The 24052-nt window shown below is 40.2% G+C and overlaps 1 protein-coding gene across 1 annotated transcript in view; it reads left to right on the forward strand.

The window, feature by feature from the left end:
• Positions 1-24052, forward strand: part of MAP3K15 (mitogen-activated protein kinase kinase kinase 15) — a 1833462-nt gene that overhangs the window by 597629 nt on the left and 1211781 nt on the right. Inside the window, exon 5 of the mRNA XM_044072272.1 lies at positions 9638-9806. Coding sequence (XP_043928207.1) covers positions 9638-9806 — 169 coding nt within the window. The remainder of the gene's footprint in view (positions 1-9637; positions 9807-24052) is intronic.

Here is a 24052-nt window from a genome sequence, read left to right on the forward strand (position 1 = left end):
AAGGGTCTAGACCTGACTGCTACTCACAGAGAACCAGAAGGCCAGTTGTCCTCCTGTATTTTATGAGTAGATGGTTTTTGTGAAGGTAAGAGGAACCGTATGACTCAGATAAACACTGCCAGTTAGTGGAAATAAAGAAGCGAAGTTGAGTCTTTGGGTGCGACTGTCATGGTTAGGTTTATCAGAAGGCTTGTCCTGAAGGGTAATGTTGTGGTGCACTGTCAGGGGCTTCTACAGGAGGTATAGTTGAAGTAGTGAAGACCACATCTGCTATGGCCAGTACTGAGCTAGTAGGACTTTTGCGGAGTCTGACTGTTTGCATGACCTTCATCATCAAGGAAAATGAACGAAAAAGTGCAAAGCAGTCAGGGGGTCATATATGACAACAGCATCCTTTGGATGACCATCCAGAAGCATAGACAAGTTGGTGGGGGATATGGATGGGTGACACAGGCTGGCACCATAGATGGAGTAATGTGCAAACTATCACATGGCTAAGGAACTGTTCTAGGAATATTTTTAGAATGTGATTCAGACTGTTCACAAGGGAACTGGCTTCCTGTGGAATAAGACTTGATAGTGGGAAGCAGTGGAACTCTATAGCACAGTACCAGAAAATGAAAGGCAGATAGAGAAAGTGAAACTGACTACATCCCAAGGATGTTGATATGGAGACTGGAGTCCAGAAATGTCCATGAACCTGAACCATCTATTCATCATACTATGGCAGACACAGCCATAGTGGAGTTGACAGATGGACTATGTTTCCATAGTTAATAATGTCCAGGACTGTCCTATTTTGCTTACAGACTTTAAAGTTTCTTATGGGAAGAGACACAGGACATCTGGTATAACTGAGTCCTTACTGTGTGTTGTGGCATCCTCATGTGTAAACTGACATGGGGTATCACATGACTAGGCACAACCATTATTTACAAAATGTTGAGGCAAAATTGAGCTAAGACATTATTACAACTTTAATTTCATTTAATGAGTGTATGAATGAACTGTTTATTTACTGGGTAGACTGATGATTCAGTGATGGTTTTCAGCCATGACCTGGGCAAAGTTTGACTAAATTGATACAACATATAATTAGAAAGAAGCCAGTCTTCTGTCATAGGAATATGAACTCACATATGAAAATGCATGCTAAGCATGAAATAATTAATATTTGTACTGAAACAACTAAAATAAGATATCTGGAACAGAAAAAAAAATATTTTAATAAAGGGCTGCATAAGGTAGTTTGTCTAACTGGGAGGTTTTAACATATCAGTTAGGTGCCTTAACTTATTAGCCTGAGTCACAAAAGCAATTACATTCATAGAATTATTTCTGATGTTCTTTATACTTGGTTTGAAGGCTTTCAGGTGTGGGTTCATTGTGTATTTGAGCAGGTGATTGGTTCCAGCAGACTGACTCAGCTTTGGAAATGCCTTTCTGCCCAAAGTGAAACGAAGAGTGGTATTGACAGGAGGAGAGAGCCAACACTGATAATTCTTACAGAGTAAAGACAAAGGATGGCTGTCACAGGGACAGATAACCAGTTAGCTTTTTAAAGAAAATGGCAATAACCAATAGTGTGGTAGAAACCTAATAAGGACCTGCTGATTTGGAGTCCAGTTGAATTCCTTTAATTTGCTTCAAGTGCTTTTGTTTCACATAAGATTTCAGAATACATTTTGTAAAATGAACAATCTGCTTAAATATTCACAAATCACAAGACAATCACTCACATGACCTAAAATCAATTTGGTGAAAAAAAGTGTGTAAAAATGTATGCTGTAAAAACATTATTTTATAAAAAGTCTGGCAAAGAACAACAATTTATTTCATTATAGCATGTGTCCATTACTTTCTCTGTCATGCTTTAGATGCAAAACACTTTTTGTAGAAGTAACATCATTTAGAACTTGTGCAACTGATATATTTAAGCCTCAGTTGCCATTCCAATTCACATTTTTCTAGCATGGGTTTGTAATGACCTCTCCAAATGACAAAATAAAGACAACCAGTATAAAGAATTTAAATTTCCTAAAATTCAGACAGACTAAACTACGTCTATTAAAACATACTGTCTGTTTCTTTTTTAACACATACTGATGTTCATAGATTTCCTGCTTTAATTGTTGTCTAATTTTAGCAACATAAAATGTTGCATGTGTCACAGCTGGCTAGGTGCACTATTCTGTTAAGCCGTTGTAAGTAAAACACTATACAAGTTCTCTCAAAAACAAAAAGGAGCTGTAAAGGGAGATTAAAAAAAACATGACTAGAGTAAGGCATGTTCCATTGGTTCCATTGGCAGGAAAGGAAAAATCCAGTCGGCAAACTGCTTTAATGGAGAAAACACAATCTTTGCGGTAAAGGAAGATATTTGTTTTGTTATCCAGAGGCACTGGACTGTGCAGATCACTGAGACTGGTTTAACAGATCAAGAAGCTTGCTCAGTTAGTTCCAAAAGTGGACCTGGGCCAAGTGGAAGCAGAGCCTCCAATTCTTCTGCAAGGCCAGAATCAGACATAGACTTTTCAGCATGAGATAGAAGACTTTGCAGTTTAAGGTCAAGGCAGGAGGGGAGAATGAGATATTATCAATGGCAAAAGGACTGTACCCATTTAAATGTTTTTAATTTATTTACTAGAAACCATTTTGCAATTAAAACTGGTGTACTTGAGAGGGGTTTTATGTTTTGTAACATAAACAGGACAGGAAATGAAGCACTGTTGGCAGAGTTGACAGCTTTTACCTGTAAGTTAAATTTATGTTTATATTTGTGACATTTCCCCAAAACAAGTGATGATACTTTGCTTAGAATAATCAGCAGTAGTGTAGTTCTTGAAGAAGTACTGAAATGGTGGCAAAAAGTGTTTTTTTCCTCTTCATTCTAGCAGTTGGGGGGCAAGTCTTCCTACAGTCAGCTGATGTCCTTTTTGTGGGGGGGGCATTTCAAGTTGAAGAGAAAAGGGGGTGAGGTGGGACTTAGAAGACCGGCACTGGGCACTTGACGAGGCAGCTATGACACTGATAAACACTACCTTCATTCCTCCTATAGCTGACATTAGCTACCTCTGGAAGAATTTGTGAGTTGGAATTAAGGACTGTGTAAAAGAGTCTGGCCACTTGCAAATTCTTTAATCTCGCATTGGCAAAAAGTGGGATTTAATGTACTTACAAAGAGGCAAAATTATTGGAATTAAGAAATCAGACAACTGCGAAGCAGTAGTAGTGATGGATATGTTAGACAACATTACTAGCCTTAGCACACTTCTAATAAGTTCTATAAGAAGGTGCATCTGTATAACATTTGGGCAATAAGTAGCTAAATCTGTTCACCAATCATTATGTTCTGACAGAATTTTTAGAAATTTTAAAAGCTGAGTACCCATGTTGACAGTGTTATTTGGCAGTCCAGTGATTCACAAAAATGTTTGATATCCAGTTTTTAGACTGTTTCTGCTGAGGGTTCTAAAAAGAACTGATAGCTATGTTCCTGGATCAGTTAAAGAATTTGCCTCTGCTATTCAAGGCTTTATTAAAGATACTCTGTGTTTCTTGGTTATAAATAAGAGAAGTGAAGTTCAAAAAACAGATGGTGTTGCCTGTAACAGGTAAACAGGGTATGGAAATGTATAGAGAATACTTGACTACACAGAGCGATTTTTCAAGTGCAAAAATTAAGGTTACACAAGTTGATTGGTGTTATTCATAATAATTATTCCCATGAAGTGAAGGGAGTAGCCATGAGAGCGTTAATATTGTGCTGGCAGAATGTTTAAGGAAGTTTATTTCTTTGTTCTGCTCGATAATGGACCTGCTTGTGTAACTGTGTATATATATATATAACTATATATATATATATATATATATATATATATATATCTATATCTATATAGGTATAGGTGTAATATATATATATATATATATATAACTATATATATATATATATATATATATATATATCTATATCTATATAGGTATAGGTGTAATATATCGGTATAAGTATATGTATGTATATATATATATATATATATATATATATATCTATATCTATATATATATATATATATATATATATATATATGTATGTATATGTACATATATATATGTTGTTGTGTTGTGTCTTTCGGCTTTTCCCAGTTAGGGGTCGCCACAGCGGAACTCCGGTCTGCCAATGATTGGCAGTAGATTTCTTCGTGCCGAGTTGCCGGCCCTGATGCACAACCTTCAACGAAGGTACACCCATTCACGCATGTCTCCACACAGAAGACGCTCTAGCTGAGAATCAAACAGGACAATGTCTTACTGTGAGGTGACAATGCTACTGCAGCACCACCACCGCAATATATCAGATATAGATATATATATATATATATATATATATATATATATATATATATATATATATATATATATATATAGATATGGATATATATAATATATGTATATATATATATGTATATATATATATATATATATATATATATATATATATATTTGGTTCTACTTCATATCATCAAATTATCATTTCATAGAATTGCAAATCATCTAGACCAAATCGTCGAAAACTCATAACATCGAATCTCAAATCATTGAAAACTATAAAGCAGCTGTAAATAACATCCCATAGAGTTTTTGCTATGTTTATGAGGGGGGCAAGCCCCCCTGCACACACCCCATGTGGGGGGCTCCACCCCCACACCCGCCGTACATTAAATATACCAACTCCAAGGTCGCACTACAATGGGGGAAAAAGGTAATTTCCTACCCCACTGTAGTGTGTCCTTGGATTTGGGTGTGGGGGGTGCCGGGGGGCTTGACCCCCCCTGCATAAATGTGGTAAACTGTGTCTGGGATGTTATTTCTAGCTGCTTTATAGTTTTCAGTGACTTGAGATTCAGTGTTATGAGTTTTTGACAATTTGGTCTCAATGATTTGCAATTCGATGAAATGATAATTCGATGATATGAAGTGAAACCATATATATATATATATATATATAAATATATATATATATATATCTATATATATATATATATATATATATATATATATATATATATATATATATATATATATATATATATATATATATATATATACACACACACACACACACACACACACACACACACACACACACACACATACATGGATAGTTTGCAGTAGCCAGTGAAACAGCATGATTCTGTGTGGAGAGAAGAAACCAGAATACATGGAGAAAACCACACCGACATAGACAGCACATGCAAACCCTATACCAGCAGTAAATGGAGGCAGTTAGGGATGAATCCCAGACCTTGGAGGTGCAAGATAGGGTTCTTACCCTCCTGTACCACATTTCTGTCTTGTATTCCAGATCATCCCAAACTAATGCTTGCTCTGCCATAAAGTTTGTTTACTAAAGTGTTTTTGCAAGTAATTCACACCCTTACTGTTGTCTACGTTGATAGTGTTTAGTATGACATTTGTATGAAATAATCAGAGACCTTGTTATTTTGTGTATTTATTCCGCCTCTGTGCCTACTGAATGTCTTGAAGTTTGTCTAAGCTTGTTCGTTCTCTGTCACTGAGATAAGAACTAGATGAAATATGATGATTGTCTGGGCAGCCATGAAAGTATAGGTTAGTTTTCTGCCCTACAGTTGATGTCCATGCTCACAGGTAAGAGCTCCTAATACTCCTTCCACATTGCCTGTGTATGATGTCACTCAGGCATAGACAGACAAACAGACACACACACACACACACACACACACACACACACACACACACACACACACTTGAAGCCTACTTCAAAAACACAGCTTGAAGTGTTAAGTGCACATCATTGATCCATGCATTGCATGCTTTGTACCTCTGTCTGCAGTAGGTGCTGGTATTACAGTAGGCCGGACCACTGTCTGCTACCCAGAATAAGGGAGCCAATATCTACTGCCCACACCCACTCTCCTTATCCAGCTGCTCTGACATTAGGGTGGCTAGATGACTCATAATCACCAAAGTTGTCACCATCATCATCAGCCCCCTTTTTACACATGGGGTCAGAGTATCATGGTAACTGTTACCATCTCTCTCGATTCAGTGCCACACTCTTGCCTTACTATCGCAGATCTTCTTTCACACAATCCATACACCTATTTGCTGGACGTCCTCGTTTCCTCTTACCTTCTTCCTGTCTGTCCCAAATCATCTTCACCAAATTGTCTTCTGCTTTTCTGCATGTGTCCGAACCACAGTAATCTGTTCTGTTTGATCTTTTCTGCAATTGGAGCTATTTTGGCTTCTGCTCTTATATCCTTATTTCTTTGTCTGTCTCACAGTGTGCATCCTATCACCCTTCTCAGGCAAGTAATTTCCATCACCTGTAGCTTCTTCTTCTGTTCTGCCTTTACTGCTCATGTTTCTATATCATACAGTAGTACTGGTCGCACCACTGTCTTGTATACCTTACTTTTCAGCTTTTTGGCATTCTTCTGTCATAGACTACACCTGAGAGACTGATTCTAGCTTTGGCCTCTTCATTCAGACTTCCCTTCTTTTTAACCACCCCTCCCAGATACTTGAAGCTATTTACCTGTTCCACTATCTTCCCTTCTATCTCACTTTTTAGCTTTTTCTGATTTCCCCAATTTGTTGCCATTACCACTGTCTTATCTGTGCTTAGTTTCATCCCATGTGCCTTGAGTTTTGCATTCCATTCCCCTATCCTTTGCTGAATTTCTTGCAAAGTCTGCCTGTAATGCCACATTGTCTGCATACAATAACTTTGTTGATCTGTCCCCTCCAAGCAGCTTGCTAATGTAGTCCATAACCAGTATGAACAGCAGTGGGCTCGGAGCTGAATGCTGGTGTACACCCACTCTCACTGGGAACCCCTCTGTGAGGCTGAACACTGTTCATACTTGAGTCATTGGGTCCTTGTACATAGCCTGCACTAATTCTACCAGTGTTTCTGGGACTTCAAGCCACCGCAGTACTGCCCAAGTCAGCTTCCTAGGGACCTTGTCATATGCTTTCTCCAAGTCTAGGAATGCCCAGTTGGACTCTTTCCTCATCTCTAGCTTCTTCTCAAGTATCTGTCTCACTGCAAACATTGGGTCAGTTGTGCTGCATCCTGATCTGAATCAAAGCTGCTCATCTCCCATCTTATATTTTACTACTCTGTGTATCCATTTATCATTCACCCTCTCCAGAACTTTTGGGCAATGTGATAGGAGTTTGATGCCTTTGTAGTGCCCATAGTTGTGGATGTGCTATTCTTATTTCTTCTAGGGTGGACTCCTCATATTCTGTCATTGTAGGCTGTTTCTGAGGCAGTACGGCTTCTATGGGGTTTTCTTCATTCAGAAGCTGCTGGAAATGCTCCTTCCATCTGCCAATGATGTCCTGTAGACAGGTGAGCAGGTTGTTGCTGGCATCTCTTATGAAGGGTGTCTCACTATCTTCTGTATCTTTCTGTCTTTGCCTTGAAACCTGATGTAGTTTCTTTGTACCACCTATTGAGTCACTTTCCAGAAGTTGGTAGAGTGCCTCTGATGCCCTATTCTTTGCTATTGCAACTCCTTTCTTAGCTTCTTTGTTAGCCAACCAGTATTCCTTCTTAGCCTGATCGGTCTTTTCTGTCTCCCATTTTTTCCTGCACTCCTTCTTTCTTTTGATGACTTCCTTGACTTCGGCATTCCATCAACAGCTTTTGATATGTACCTTATTTCCATACCTGGCCTGGCCACAAATCAGTTCTGTAGTCCTAACACTGCTGTTTTGAAGCGCTGCCATTCTTCTTCAACTCCACCTATTTTCTCCTCTGCTTGGGGTGCAAGAGCCCTGAGTAATTATTTGAACTGTTGTACTTTCTCTCTAGTCAACTTCCAGGTCTTTAACCTGGCCTCTGTTGACCTTAGAGCCTTCTCTGACCACTGCTTGCAGATTGTGGCAACCGGTGATTTATGCTGTGCTCCGACTGTTTCACTGGGGTTGAATTTGCAGTCAAGGATTCTACCCCAGAGCCTTTTCCTTACTAAGAGGAAGTCTACTTGAGTTGCATTTTGGCTTCTCTTGTATGTGATCTTGTGACTGTCTCTCTTTCTGAACCATGTGTTGGCCACTATCAAACCATTTCCCCAGACAGAAGTCTAGAATGGTTTCTCCTTTATTCCTGTTGCCCCACCCATGTGGATCAAGGCAGTCCTCATATCCTGTTCTGTCAGTCCTGATATGTACATTTAAGTCACCCATTATCAACACCAATTCCTGTTGCCCTGCTTTATCTAGTAGGTCCTGCACCTGCTATCTGAATGCAGTCTTAGCCTGACTATCACAACCCTGCTGTGGGGCATAGGCTGAGATTATAAATACTACCCTATCATTACACTGGAGTCTGATTGCCATGAGTCTGTCATTAATTCTGATGATATCCCTCACTGCCTTCTGAAGCCAATCTCTCACCACAGTTCCTACACCATTTCTAGCCTACCCCCCTCCTGAGTAGTAGACTCTGGATCCAAGCCAAGTGCTCCATCTTGTCTCTTGGATACATACAGTGTCCAGCCTCCTACGTATTATCATGTCATCCACTTCCAAGCTGCATCCTGTTAGTGAAACTACTTTAAGTGTAATGATTTTCACTTCATGTTTGGCAAGTTTATTGGTTTTATGTCCTGCTTTCACTCAACAGAGTTATCCCAGGTAACCCAGGTTGGGCAACTAGACACCAACTGGCCAGTAGCTTATTGACCCAGGGCTGCTGGGCTTTATGGAAGGCACACACTGGCCAATAGGGGTGCATACACCCTCCAACTGTTAGTATGGGGCCCTGGTGTAGGTCGGAGTAGTTTGGGTTCTTAACCCACTTATCAGCAGTAACCACCTATGCCCATTTTGGTGACATTAGTCAATATGACTGAATCACCTAGCGCTATAGTTTACAAAGTTATCAAGGTCACATTCTTGGATTTATTTACATGCATTAGTGAGCTAAAATACAAGATTAGAGGCTTTGATTTGATTCAAAAATTCCATATATTGTTCTGCCAGTCAGCTTCACGAATTAAGTAATATAATAATTTTTATTGTGATATTCCTTAAACTAGTGTCTATGCTCTGCAATGTTCTGTTAAGTTTCGAGGAAGTTATTTCCGTTTAGGGAGACTGTATTTCCTGTTTTTTTTAAGTGCAGTATATTTTGGCAAGTGTGTTAGGTATCTAGAATTGTAGTACAGTGCATTGCAAATTACGTTTTTATAGTTGTTTTACAGAAGTTGCTTTTATGGCGAGGAATTAAAAATAAAAATTGGTAACATAACGGCTCAGTTTTACTGTATATTGTAGTGCTGCTAGTAATTTTATGCCACAGTGGATCATTTCCTAAAATATAACCATTCAATTGATACATAAAAATGTTAACACTTTTAACAGAGATATTCTATGGACATAATTTGTTAAAGGAAGGCTGCCATTAGAGCAGGTTTGATGTAGTTCATCTAAAGGTGGTGTACTAGCTAAAGCCGTATTGCAAAAATAACTGTTGTCTGCATGCTGTAATTAAGCTGTGCAGTTAGAACATGCTAGAATAACTTGAATTAATTTTGTGTAATATTGTAACAGTTCCATGTGTTTCATTTCATTTGAACAGTACCTATTACAAAGAAACTCTGCTAAATGACATCAGGAAAGCCAGAGAAAAGTACCAGGGTGATGAGCTGGCAAAAGAGTTGTCTCGGATTAAACTCCGTATGGACAATACAGAGGTTCTCACTCCTGACATTGTCATTAATCTGCTGCTGTCGTACAGAGATATCCAGGTATAGAGATGGAAAGTATGCATGCAGAGTAATTGTAAAGTGAGCATTGCTTGTTTACATCAATGTCCTGATATCATAACAAACTGTGTGATATAGTTTACCTTGCAGACCTAACTGGTACTTAATAATTTGCTTGTTACTATATATTCTGTTAGCTGCTGTGAATTAGACATGACATGGCTTGCGGCTACAATAGCTTTTTCCAAGTCAGTGACTCCTGCAGCACTAGGATTTGTGCTCAAAACCTCTGTTTATTAAACTCGTATAGCCATAAGGCAAAACATGAAGAAGTCAACAGAGCTGTAATGAATGGTTTACATGTACTATTAGTTATTTATTTTATTTATTTGACATTTATTTACCAGGAGAGTCCAACTGGGCCAAAAAGTGACCATTTTCTGCAAAAGCCCGGGGAGAAAAGCTCCACAATCCCAATATTTCAAAAATCAAGTACAGATATGTTCAATCATAAAGTATCATGTTACATTACAAAACATACGAGTGAAAACATGTCGTACAGAGAAAAACACAGAACATATGTTTCATAGTAGAGAGAAATGAAAACAGTGACATGAGTTGAAGAGAATATGTGAGGAAAAAGTCAGTGTTAGTATTTTTTGTTACATAGATTAGTATGTGATAAGTGAGACCTGAGACAATTCTAATGCAGTATTTAAAAAGATATCAGAGATCACTCCGTTTTACCTCACTGTCTCAAATTAAGTAATATCTTAGTACAAGAGAGGTGTTCGTATTGTGGTTATTAAAGGAAAAAGGATGGAGAGAAGGAGATTATAAGAGAGTGTAGGCTAGGTGTCTTCAGGTAGCTTAGGTGATTAAGGAGGAAAGAGGAGGAGGTAGAGGAAAGGTGTGCAGAGATGAATTAAATAAGGTAAGGTTGTGTGGAAAACAAAAAGGAGTGGAGTAGGGGGATGGAGAGGGCTGTGAAGTGTGATATAGGCTGAAGGGGTTGATGAGTGATGTATAGTGAGCAAGTTCAGCCAGGATTGACACATTGAAAACAGCTATGTAAAATATGTAAAAAAAATAGTTGAAGTTTGTCATTGGAGCCCTTTAACTCCTGTTAACGTTCATGTGCTAAACTGAGAACCATACAAATGCCCTTGGTGTCATTGCGCAGTACTGGGCTGTTCAATTTATGCTTGTTGGAAAAATATTACATTCATTTTGAAGTCACTCTAAGGCACAGTGAACTTTTTCCCAGCTTGCTGGCTTGTAAGCAATGAAAATGTGCTCAGCAGCAGGAAAGGTGCTGAGTGTCGTGTGACTTTACTTTATATTCAGTGCAAAATGAGAATAAGAAGACAAAGGATGAAACCATGTCTGTTTCTAAGAGAGAAATAACATATTAAAATAAATGTGTGGGCATGCTTGAGGGATTTTTTGTAAGGGGGTACAGTGTATTTGCATAGCAGGTGAGATGGACAATGAAAGAAAGCAGGGAGGCTCAGAGGGAATCATAAGCTCCTTGCATGAAGCCAATATGGAGACAGACAGATGAGGAAGAAGAGAAGCAGCAGAATCAGAGAGCAACTTAAAGGTAAAATGAGCATCAGTTGTTTGCTGAGTGAATTGTTGTCATGAAAATTGTAGTAATATAATAAGAAAATTGCTTCAGTGTGACAAAAAATAATTAGCTGTAGGAAAGGGTCGGTTTTGTATTTAGAATGATACTTGAAGGAATGGATATACTTTAAGTTTGGGGAGGAGATATTAGATACTTCCCAAGTTATGAGACTGCATTCATACTGTACATTTATATTTGCTAGATTTCTGTAGTCTTGACAGATCTTTTCAATTGAAAATTTCAACGTCTTTGTACAAATCTGTGTTTGCAAAACATAGAGAGACTGTCTTTCTTTGCAGTAAAATAAATAATGATATTAAACTAAACATGAAAAATAAGAATGCTCATATTCATGGGATAATCTGAAGCAATATCTGTGTAGAGTCCAGCTCTATGGAATAAAGAAATAAAATTGCATGGTTCTCAGTTTAGCACATGAAGTTGAACATATTCATTATTTATTTCTCTATCCCACTGACTAAAAACAAGTACCTGTGGCTCACTGACAGAACTCATATAGTTTTTGAATGACTGGAACCTGGGAGTCATTGTCAAACTGTCTTTAATAGGGAAACCCTACAACAGAAACATACACTTATAAATGCCAGGTTTATTGAAAATGGGCTTAAGTTAAATGCTAAGTAATGCAACATTATCACATTTGGTAGATACCCCCCCCCCCCCTGCACATAGCACTGGCTATGCCCAATGTCAAAGTTATATGCAGTTTATTTATTTACATTTATCAGGACAGCCTGACTGGATCACCAAAAGCAAATCCCTTTCAGCATAGCCCTAGGGAGAACAGCTCTATTCATTAGTATGGAAAAGACAAAGTTCAGTAAAAGAGAAAAAAAGTTACTGTAATTTCCCTAGCCGGAATAACATACTACAGAGTAAACTTATTTACAAATAGTAGCAAAAGCAAGAGCTAATCATACAGATTTAGAATTGCATTGATAATTTATCAGAATTATATATACAGAGCAGTTTCAGAGTAGATCAGTTTTAAAAAATCAGTCACATTCATACACAGCTGCATAGCAGTATCAGAGCACAACAGGGCTAGATAAAATAAAAAATTATGTAGAGATCCGGGAACATAAAGTATAACTCTCCCTCTCTTTTGATCAACATATAACAAAACTGTCAGGAAATTCTTCTACCTGGTGCAGCTAATCTCCAAGGGAGTATAACCTAAATGTCTAAAGATGTTATTGCCCCCCTTATTTTCAGCACTAATTGGATCAATTAAAGACTATAAAACCCCCTTTGGTATGTATCTCACCAGACCATAGGATCATGGAAAGTTATTAGGCTAATGGCCCTAGGGCCCTTGCAAGCCTAGCCAAGATGTTCTTCGTGTTTCACTGTTGCAGTCATTACATTTGGCTAATCTGCTGGCAGGTTGCCCTCAGTCGGCCTGAATTCCAAAGTCTTGGGTCCTGCGTCGGTTGCTGTCTTCTCTTCCATGACGTCAGGTCGTCAGGGGTATAAAACATGCAGCCGATGCCATTTTCTTTAGTCTTTCTTGCCACGCAGTGCCCGAAGCAGAAGCATTTCGCAAGTGCCGGTCGGCCGACTACTGAAATATTCGAGTTTGAGTTTCAGAACCGAAGTCTTCACTAAAGCTAAGTACCCCGTTGGGGAAACTTTTTTCTTGCTTTTTACCGATGTCAGAAAAAGTTAATAATTGTATTACTTGTGGGAAGCAAATACCTCATAAGGATTTCCATTTATACTGTATTCCTTGCCTAGGCCCTGGTCACAACATGCCTGGCTGTCGGTTTTGTGCTAGATTTAACCAACGCACTATTAAGCGTCGGTATTTTTTGCATCTAAGTATTTTGGAAACAGATTTAACTACCCAGAAATGTCGTCGGATAGCAATCCAACTACCAGAGTACATAAAAAACACAAAGAAAAGGACAGAGAAAGGCAGTCGAGATCCAAAACTGACGTCAAAGCTTCTCTTAAGCCAGTCACCGGTACTCAGTGAGGCGCTTTCACAGCCCCTGATACCTGCTACCTTCGAATCGCAGGCCTCTACCGACACCCATGTGGAGTCCGGCATGCCACAAGATACTCAAGGTATTGGACCGATGGATGTATCTCCCTCGGATGGGTCTGGAGCTGCTGAGCAGGCACCGGCTTCTGAGGGTGTACTCAGACCTCAACATTTTTATATCAAACCGAAAGCTGCAAAACCAAAGGCAAACACATCTTCTAAAACTAAAAAAAGATGCACATGCACAGGCCTCTATGCCTAAAAAACAGATGATCAAAATGGCTGAAGACCTTACCTTGATCAGGTGTACTCATCCCCCTCCAGATAAGAGGCCTAGGCAAGACACTGACTATGAATCTTCAGATCAGGTTTCTATTTCTTCTGATTCCTCTTCTGAACAGGAATTATCTTTACTTCCCTATGAGGATTCTGATGCTGAGGAGTCTATTCCATCTGCATCTCCTCCTGAGGATTATTCATTTGGAGAAACCTTGCATACGAGGGAGCATTTTCACTGGGGGAATCAAGACTTCTCAGAATCAAAAAAAAGGCTTAGGGATTTCCTTCTTCTCCCTCAGCACAAGCCTTTAGCCATTCCCCCTGTTTTAGACATTGTGGATGATGTGCTTTCGGAGTCGAGCCTGACCCCAAACTCCTTCCCTCCGGCTCCCAGTAAGCCTGACAGGTATTACAGGGTCCCTGACTCTCATAAATTTTTATTTAGAAACCCTGCTGCTGATCTTGAAACTATTTCACAGGGTCCAAAGGGAGTTAAGGCCTCAACAGCAAAAACCCTACCCCCTCCGACAGAGATTCAAGGGCACTGGACAGATGGGGTAAAAAGGTTTATACATCTGCAACCTTGGCAATCAGGGCATTAAACTGTCAATTTCATATGCTTAAGTACCAACAACATGTTATGGGATTGCTGAAACAGAAAATTATGTTGATTTCAGAATGTGCAGAAAATAAGGAATTGCAGGAATTATTGCATGCAGCTGAACAAGTTGGAAAGCATACTTTGCAATGTGGTTTTGATTCTTTAGAGGCCTCCCGCAGGGCCGCAGTTAATGGATCTGTGATTAGGAGGCATGCCTGGTTAAAGGAACAAAACTTGCCTGATCATGTTAAAGCTAAATTGCTAGATGCAACTTTACAGCATGATTCTCTGTTTAGTATTAAGGCAGAAGAGGTTTTAAAGAAAATGGAAGACAAAGCTAAGTCTATGCAAACTGTTAAAGATTTCTTACAAGTGCAGCCACCTAGATTCAATTCAGTAGACACTGGCCTACAAAAAATTGGTCCTTTCCTGTGTCAGACAGAGCTCAAAGGGGAAAATCCAGATGCCCCAAGGGTTCCAGGTACCAGGCTCAAGACTCATACAGGTCAAAGCAATGGGGCGCATCCACCTCCAAATCTGGAGGAGATAAAGCGCAAACATACAGAAAGCAATCCCAATGACTTCCCTCTGCCTACACCAAGCACTTATCTTTTGGAAGCACCCATAGGGGGAAAATTACACTTTTTGCTCAAAATTGGCAGTTAATAACCCAGGACAGGTGGGTACTAAACATCATATCACAGGGATACAGATTCCATTTCCACACTCTGCCAATGACAAATGGTTGGCCAGATCTGCCAAAAAAACAATGGGCAGAGGCACAGAAACAGGTTACGTCCCTCATGGATATGGGGGCCATTCAGACAGTACCAGAACAGGAAAAAGGACAAGGTTTTTACTCAAGACTGTTCTTGGTACCCAGAAAGGACAAGGCCTGGCGGCCAATACTGGATGTATCGATTTTGAACACATACCTGGACATTCCAAAATTCAAAATGCTCACTTTGCAACAGCTTCTGCCCATGCTGGGCAAGAATGCTTGGCTGGTGACTTTAGACCTCAAAGAGGGCATACCTGCATGTCCCAGTAAGACAGTCATACAGAAAATACCTCAGATTCAAGGCTGGCTTAATGCATTACCAATTCTCTGCACTGCCCTTTGGCTTGTCTACTGCGCCCAGGGTCTTTACAAAGTGCCTGGCACCAGTAATTGCATTTTGCAGACAAAGAAGTATTCAAATATATCCTTATTTGGTCAACTGTCTCATTCAAGCAGAGAACAAGGACACTATTCTACGACACCTGGCATTTGTGAAAAGGCTTCTAACATGCCTAGGTACACAATAAATGAAAAGAAATCACAACTGGTACCCTCTCAAAAGATAACATTCCTGGGTGCAAGCTTGCATACAACTGCCTAGATGGCTTACCTCACGCCAGACAAACAAAGGCAACTGACTACTTACTTGAAACTGATGGCAACAAAAACCCAGTCTTCTGCAAGACAAATTCTGCAGGCTCTGGGCTTCATGGCATCCTGCATCCTACTAATTCCATATGCAAGACTGCATATGAGGAAACTTTAGTGGTACCTAAAAAGTTTATGGAGTCAACATTCACACAGTCTGGAAACAATGATTCCTCTCATCCCCTGCCTGAGTTGGGTGGGCAAAGGCCTGTCACCAAAACATGGGACGGCCCTTCACTCTACCCCCTGCCAGCCAGACCTTAACAACAGACACATCAGATTATGCCTGGGGGGCCCACATGACAGGAAGATACATTCAGGGCATATGGGCACCAATCAAATGCATCTACATATCAACCAGAAAGAGATGCTAGCTGTTCAAAATACCCTAACAGCCTTCAAGGACTTACTTCATTCAGGACAACTACTGATAAAGACGGACAACACCACAGTCATGTGGTATATAAACAAGCAAGGGGGCACACACTCATACCCCCTTTACAGATTAGCCATGGCACTGTGGGACACAGCTTTGACCTACCAAATAAATCTTCAAGCTCAATTCCTGTTAGGAAAACAAAACACTCTGGCAGACGACTTAAGCAGAAACCTTATGGATCCTCATGAGTGGAAACTAAATCCACAAGTCTTCAGCATTATAGCAGAGAAATGGGGGAGCCCAGACATAGACCTATTTGCCTCTCCTCAAAATTATCAACTGGAAAGATTCTGCACAAGGACTTATCACAGACAAGCATGGAAAGTGGACTCCCTATCCTTCAGTTGGAAAAACCTATCAGTTTACTCTGCCTCTTCTACCCAAGGTCCTCCTAAAAGTCAAACAAGAGAAGCCAAAGATGATATTAATTGCCCCGGACTGGCCCCGCCAGTACTGGTACCCAATCCTAAGGAACTTGCCTCAATACCCAGCTTGGACCATGCCTCAAAAACCACAACTACTGCCCCAGCAAAACAATCAGATCCTGCACAATCAACTGCAGACTCTGAACCTGACAGCATGGCTAATCCTGTAATCATACAGACGACACCTCTCAGTAAAGCTGTGATGGATGTCATTTTGGAAGCCAGAAGGCCTAGTACTAGAAAATCTTATTACAATACTTAATTGAGATGCTTGACAAAGGCCTATCTTTCTCATCAATCAAAATCCATGCCTCTGCCATTTTGGCTCATTACAATACAGAGCCACCAATCTTTTCTCATCCTTTACTAAAGCAGTATCTTAGAGGAGCCAAAAATTTAAGCCCTCCTAGAAGATCACCATTACCTGCATGGGACCTCAGTTATGTGTTGGAAAAGCTCACCCTGTCTCCATTTGAACTAGCTGCTACCGCTGATATAAAGTTCTTATCATGGAAGACAGCTCTGCTACTAGCAATTACTTCAGCAAGAAGTGTTTCAGAGCTACAGGCCCTCATGGCTGTAGAGCCTTTTATCATATTTTACCCAGACAGGGTGTCTCTGAGGACAAATCCTACTTTTATGCCTAAGGTCGTTTCCAGTGTGGCTCTTAACCAAACAATTAATCTGCCAACTTTTTATCCAAATCCGCAGAACAAAGGGGAGAGAATTCTGCATTCCTTTGATGTACACAGACAGCTAAGATTCTACATGAGCAAGACTAAAGCTCTAAGAAAAACTGAGCAATTACTAGTGTCATATGCTGCAGGATCAGAAGGAAAGGCTATTTCAAAGCAGACAGTTTCAAAGTGGATAAGCCATTGCATCCGTTTCTGCTACTTACACCATGGCAAACCTGTGCCCAAGGGCATTAGGTGTCACTCCACCAGGGCTGCAGCTACTTCAGCAGCCTTTCTCAGAAGAGTACCAACCAAGGACATTCTAGAGGCTGCTACTTGGAGTTCTGTTCACACCTTTACAAAGCATTACCATTTGCCTCTCTACTCTAAGTCCAGGGCAGGCTTTGCTACTACAGTGCTGCAGGGCCTTATAACCTCACCTAATGCTGTTTAGCTCCAGCCTCCCAACCATAGCTTTGGGATTCTACCCAAATGTAATGACTACAACAGTGAAACATGAAGAACATAGTACAGTTGTGTACACTTACCATAAATGAAGATATTTGAGTGTATTCACTGTTGCAGTCCAGGTTACCCTCCCACCATCCCCCTGTCATTCTACAGTTTATATTTCCTTCTCTGTCTTCTACAACCTATGTGGTGTATTTGCTTGTAGATGAAGGTAAAGTTTATATTGATGCATGTATATCTATATAAATATTTAGAATATTGCTACCTTTTTAGGGGCACCTGACATCGAGGGCAAGAAAAACTAAAGAAAATGGCACCGGCTGCATGTTTTATACCCCTGATGACCTGACGTCATGGAAGAGAAGACAGCAACCGACTCAGGACCCAAGACTTTCGAATTCAGGCCAACTGAGGGCAACCTGCCAGCAGATTACCCAAATGTAATGACTGCAACAGTGAATACACTCGAACATCTACATTTATGGTAAGTGTACACAACTGTACTTTCTTACCCTTATTTCAACAATCAGCACCTGTTTCCCCTGTCCAAGAGGGACACAGGTGGAACTCCTGGGTGAATTTACTGTCACCCATCCAGTTGTCCAGAGTGCATTTAAAGAGGGCCATTGAGGTTCTCTGTTTGACATGAAGTGGGAGTCTGTTCCAAAGGTGTGGTAACCTCTGGGAATTAAATCTGTCCCTCCAACAGTTTTATTAATGTCACATACCAGGTTAAGGTCTTTAGAGCGAATTACCCATGTACCATTTGACTTTTGGATATGAAGCATTTTTAATAATGCAGGGTCAGAGATTGCCTTGTATGAAACAGAATAAAGTGACAGTGATTTCAGATGACCCCCATAGGACAGATGCTGAAGATCTTTTCCTTGTGAAGAACCTTAGTGGTTTCTCTAATTGCTGCAGGTGCTTAGAAAGGTACATACCAAAAGGGGCATTGTACTCAGTGGCCTGATGAGGAAAGAGTACAGAGAAGTTATAATGATTATAACTTCTTTTTTTCTGGAGGCAATGCCCTTACTTATAACATGAGCAATATAGAATGCCCTTCTTACCACTGTGGAGACATGGCGGTCAAAGGTAAGGTTGATGTCAACCTGTTTGCCAAGATCTCTCACCACTGAGTGTGTACTTAAACAACACTTTTACCAAAAGGAATGATACATTTTTTTTGCATTGAGTTTAAGGCCATGACTTTGGCACAAGTCGTTTGTGTAAGACCCTTGTGTAGAGTGTTGACATCATCTTGGAGATTCTATGACCGCTCCCAGTTTGGAGTCAACAGCATCTTTGTCAGCCATAGACCTTTAGTGTTTGCTTGTACTTCAGAGAAATAGATTCCAAACAGTAGATGTCCCAGGACTGATCCCTGTGGAACACCACTGGTTGCAGGTCTGCTGTTGTAGGTGGATTCCCCTATTTTGACTATATGAGTTCTGTCAGTGAGCCAGTTAGCAACCCATCTAATGAGATAAGGGTTGATGCCTAGTTAGGTGAGTTTGTCAATGATGCCTGAGTGGGAGATAGTATCAAAAGCCTTGGCTAAGTCCAGGTCGGCTGTATGCACAGATTTCCCCTTGCCCAGGGCCTTGGTGACTGTCTGAAAGAAGTCCACCAGGTTTGACAGGCATGATCACTTTCACAAATCCAAACAGGGTAGGGTCAAATGTTTGGAGATTACCTATATCTTTGTCGATAAGTTCCATGATTATTCGCTCCATGGCATTTCAGATAAGGCTAGTCAGGCTAATAGGTCTATAGATCCTAGGGTCAGTGGAAGCATCACCTTTGTGCAAGGGAATACTGTTTTCCATTCAGCTGGTACGAAGCTGGTGCTTAGACTATGCTTGAAAAGAATACCCAACAGTGTTTCTAATCCATGTTGGAGCCCATGTAGGATGCAGCCTGGGATGTTATCAGGTCCCATAGATGATGTGTTTTTGACCTTAGAGAGGGCCTTGATGACCTGCTCTTTAGAGATACAAGATAGTGAGCAGGTGGTCGGGATGTCATGAGGTACATGTAGCGGGGACAGGTGAGTGTAGTTTTCATAGAACCTGTCAGCCAACAGTTTAACTATGTCCACAGGCTCAGTATGTATGGTATCATTAACTAGCGGTTCAGCACAAATCTGGGCCTTTCCTTTTAGGTTACTGATGTAACTATAGAATGCCTTGTGGCTGTTCTTTGTTGAGGAAGCTAATTTGGATTTATAGTTTGTTTTGGAGGACTTCACAAGAAGTCTTATTTGCTTGTTTAAGCTGAGAAGGGAGTGTTTTCAGTTTAGGAGTGCTTGCCCCCTCTTACACTTTGACAGCAATTTCTTCCTCTTATTGTAAAGCCTGTTAATGGCAGTTGTCCATCAAGCAGATTTGCTCTTCCTTGAGGAGCTTGTTTTTGTCCTATCAGGTATGGACGAGTAATGCAGTTTAGACAGGTGTTTGTGTAAAGAATTGGTATAGAGCTCTGCATAGTTGCCATTTCCATTTGAGGGAGGAAGTGCAGTGAAGCTATTTATACCATCCTTCAAGAGGTTATAATTTGATTTGGAGAGGTTTTTTAGTTTAGTTGCTGCTAGGGGGACAGCTGGAAAGACCCTCCCCAGAGATTCCTAATAAGGAAAATCACAGGCTTACAATCCCTAAGCTACAGAAAAGACTAGAAGAACTGTCTCTCATTTCTGTGTCTTATAGGTTTCTCAGAAGAGACATATTGATGCTTTCTGAGCAGTCAGGGACCCAGCAGTCCAGGATCTCTTGTACCTTCACAAATCAAATAGTCTCACAAATACCAGAATAAAGGATCTCGACCTGCATTAGCAGATCAGTAGGTAGCAAGACAGATTTGTTACTCAGCATCTCCTTCACCTCTGCAGATAAAGTAGTGTTATACACTGGAGGGACCTGGTTAATTGGATGGGTATTCATAAATGGCTTGACCGGCCAAGCCATCCTTGAGACAGGAAGTACAGTCTAGTGTGAGAACTGGGAAGGCATACTGGCAACAAGGCTCAGTCATCTGGAGTTTTCTGGGATTCCTATAAAGCTCTGACTGTGACCCAGATGACTTGAGTTCGAGGATGCTTGGGTGCTAGTGGAGTTGTTGGGAAAGGATGGGAGTGACTCTATCTGCTGGCATGGCTTTCTTCAGAGACAGGGAGAGATGAGTCCAGTCACTGGCTTAATTCCAGCATCAGAAGGTTGAGGCTTACCAGCGATACAGCACAGACAAAGGGATGTGAGCATGGCTTACCAAGCTGGTGATGGTAGCCCTCATCAACATGTGTTTAAGCAATTGTCTATGAAGAGGACGTAGGAAGCATCTGTGGTGATGTGTGTGCTCATGTTAGACATCAGGGGTGGGATTAATGCTCAAAGAAAATACTGCTCTGCCATCCAGCGTACCGAGGTCTTCAGAAGGATTTAGTTCAGAAACTTGATAGACCATATTATCGAAAATCAAAGGTTTGAAATACAAGACACTGAATCTTTGAACATATAACCAAAAAAAAAGACAAAAAAGGCTTACACCAACACCACCTACATATTATATGTACCAACTGTGAGATCTCACCACAGACTTGAAAGGGCATACTCCTGATCCACAGAAATACAAATAACCAGAAAAAAAGTTGTTTTGATATTCTGAACATTCAGTATCAGTCAGTGAACCTTCAATATTCTATGCTTTCAGTAAATTGAATTTATTTAATTACTATTGACTTCTCTCCATCAGAGACATGGGACCAGACCCAGGGTGAATTTGCGATTTCTCATTCAATGATCAAGGTTTCTTTTGGATAGGATCAGGGATGACCTCTACTCCATGGTGATGGGAAGTTTATTAAATGGCATAGGGATCCTTTGACACACACATTAATCTCTTCAGCATGGTCTTTTTATGTTGCAGGTAAAGTTCAGGTCCTTGGATCTAGTGATTTTGGTGCTGTTTATTTTATGGATGTGCAAGATATCCAATCAGAGCTTGATTTTAGGATGCCTCATATGTTAGGTATCAACTGCTTCTCCATAAACTGTAGGAGACTGAGGACAGAGCTAGGACCTTAAGGTGATTTCTGTAGGACAGGATATTCATACCCTGGATTCTCCAGGTAAGAAGCTTTTCAGGGCATTTCAACTGTTGCAAATGCCTGGTTAGGTACATGCTAAAGGGGGCATTGTGCTCAATATTGGGTCTGATAAGGGCTGAGTAGAGTGGTACTGTAACTTTCTTGGACCTGGATTCCAAATGAGTAGGGTTTCATAAAATGGGTTTCCTACTATCTTGGCTACATGTCTGACGAAGGCCAGATTACTGTATACATATGTTTCTAGATCCCTGACTATTGAGTCAGCTCTTAGGGGTATTTTTATTATTTATTTATTTTATTTATTTTACATTTGTTGACCGGGCTAGTCTAGCTGGATATATGTCCATTTTCAGTAGAGGCCCGGGGAGAAAAAAAACAAACAGGAAATTTGACAAAGTTAAACTAAGAAATTCAATACTAAATAAATTGAACTAAGCATTTCTACTGTTAGCTTGGATGAACAATTAGCCAATGGGCACTATAATTCATTTCTTCATGTTGAATTTAATCCATGGCTTTGGCACCAGTCATTTGTTTGTGTTAGACCCTCTTGTAGGATGTTGCTGTCACTGGGGAAATCTGTGATAGTTCCCAATTGATAGTCATCTGTGAATTTGGTGAGCCCAAAGCCTTTGATGTTAGCCTTTACGTCTAGGAAGTTGATGCCAAATGGGCCGTTGTAATGGTGGAGGTGGTCTAACAAATCCTGATTTCTTGCATCCTATCTGTGTGCTAAGCAGAAATAGAGTGAGTTATGTAGATATTAATGCCTAGGTTTGAGAGCTTGTCAACAGTGCCTGGGTGGGGTATTGAACTGAATGCCTTGCCCAGGTCAAGGTAGGTGGTATGCACCATTTTCCCCTAATTCATAGCCTTTGTGGCCCTCTTGAAGAAGTATGCGAGATTCAGTAGGCAAGATCTTCACTTAAGAAAGCCAAACTGGGATGTGTCCAGTGTCTGGGGGATATTCTAGAAGGGATTTCACAGAGGATAAAGGGGAGAGGGAGAGGTGAAGTTAAAGTTAAATGTATCAGCTAGTAGATTTGCTGTCACCCTAGTCAGTGAAGGTTGTGCCATTTGCCACCAGCTCTGCACACTGTTGAGTGTTACCTTGAATGTTCCTGACATAACTGAAGAAGGCCTTGTGATTGTTCCTAGCATGGAAGGCTATCCTGACCTCATAACTGGCCTTGTTGGACTTTGTTAGACTCTTGGTTTCTTGTTTAGTTGACTCAGAGAGCTCTTGTCTTTATGGAAGTTGCTCTTTCTGATTTTGGCCAGGATGTTTTTTTTTTCTTTTGTCACATACCCTGTTAAGATAAGGATTTTAGCAGTGGGGTTTGTTTCTGATGTTAGTTCTGAGTTCTCTTCTGGTAGGTACAGCAGTCTCAATGCAGCCATTTCCAGTTTTGTGTATGGTTTCTGTAAGTAATTATGTATAATTAGCTGTATTCTCGGGGTTTGGGAGAGCTATGAATTTTGTTTGCTTTGGAATAGTTACTAACTGTTACAGGTTTGGTTGTGTTTTGTGGGTTGATTTTTATTTTGAGGGATACAGCTTTGTGGTCCAACCTCACCCATGTACATCTCCAATGTTTTGATTGAACATTCATGAAATAAAGTACTTGCTCAGAACATGGCAGTTATTATGAAATGCAAGCCAACATTTTAGAATGCTCAACTCATGTTCCAGGGTTGTATGGCTTTATTATTTAATTCCTATCCAAAAAGGGGATTTATACTCAGTGGATCACCTCAAATGGAATTTACACAGTGATTCTACATGTCTTGAGATGTGGCCTAATAGATGTATTGGAAATAAGGTGCAAAAAACAATGAAATGCCAAAGTAATGCTGTATTGAAAATACCCACACAAATGCAAAATAAGCAATATGCAAAATCTAAACAGCTAAGCATACATTCAAAACTGTCCATATCACAAAGTGTTTCTACCATATTCTAACATAATGGACTAATAATAATTTGTATGACTGATGTCTACCTAGGTAACTACTTTTTCATTTTATATATTTGATAACTGGGAAAGCCCACTGGGTGATACAATTGTCCTTTTTTCAGAGATGGCCTGGGAGTTTCTGTTGCAATTCCAGTTTATAGAAAACTTTTTCAGTTTACTTCATTATCTCTTCATACACTGCATTACATATGTCACGTTTTTATTTGGTTACTCACTATTTATTGGTATCCCTCTGTATCACT

Source organism: Protopterus annectens, chromosome 5.part0, assembly GCF_019279795.1.
Source record: "Protopterus annectens isolate FY-2018-M chromosome 5.part0, PAN1.0, whole genome shotgun sequence".
Taxonomy (NCBI): domain Eukaryota; kingdom Metazoa; phylum Chordata; order Ceratodontiformes; family Protopteridae; genus Protopterus; species Protopterus annectens.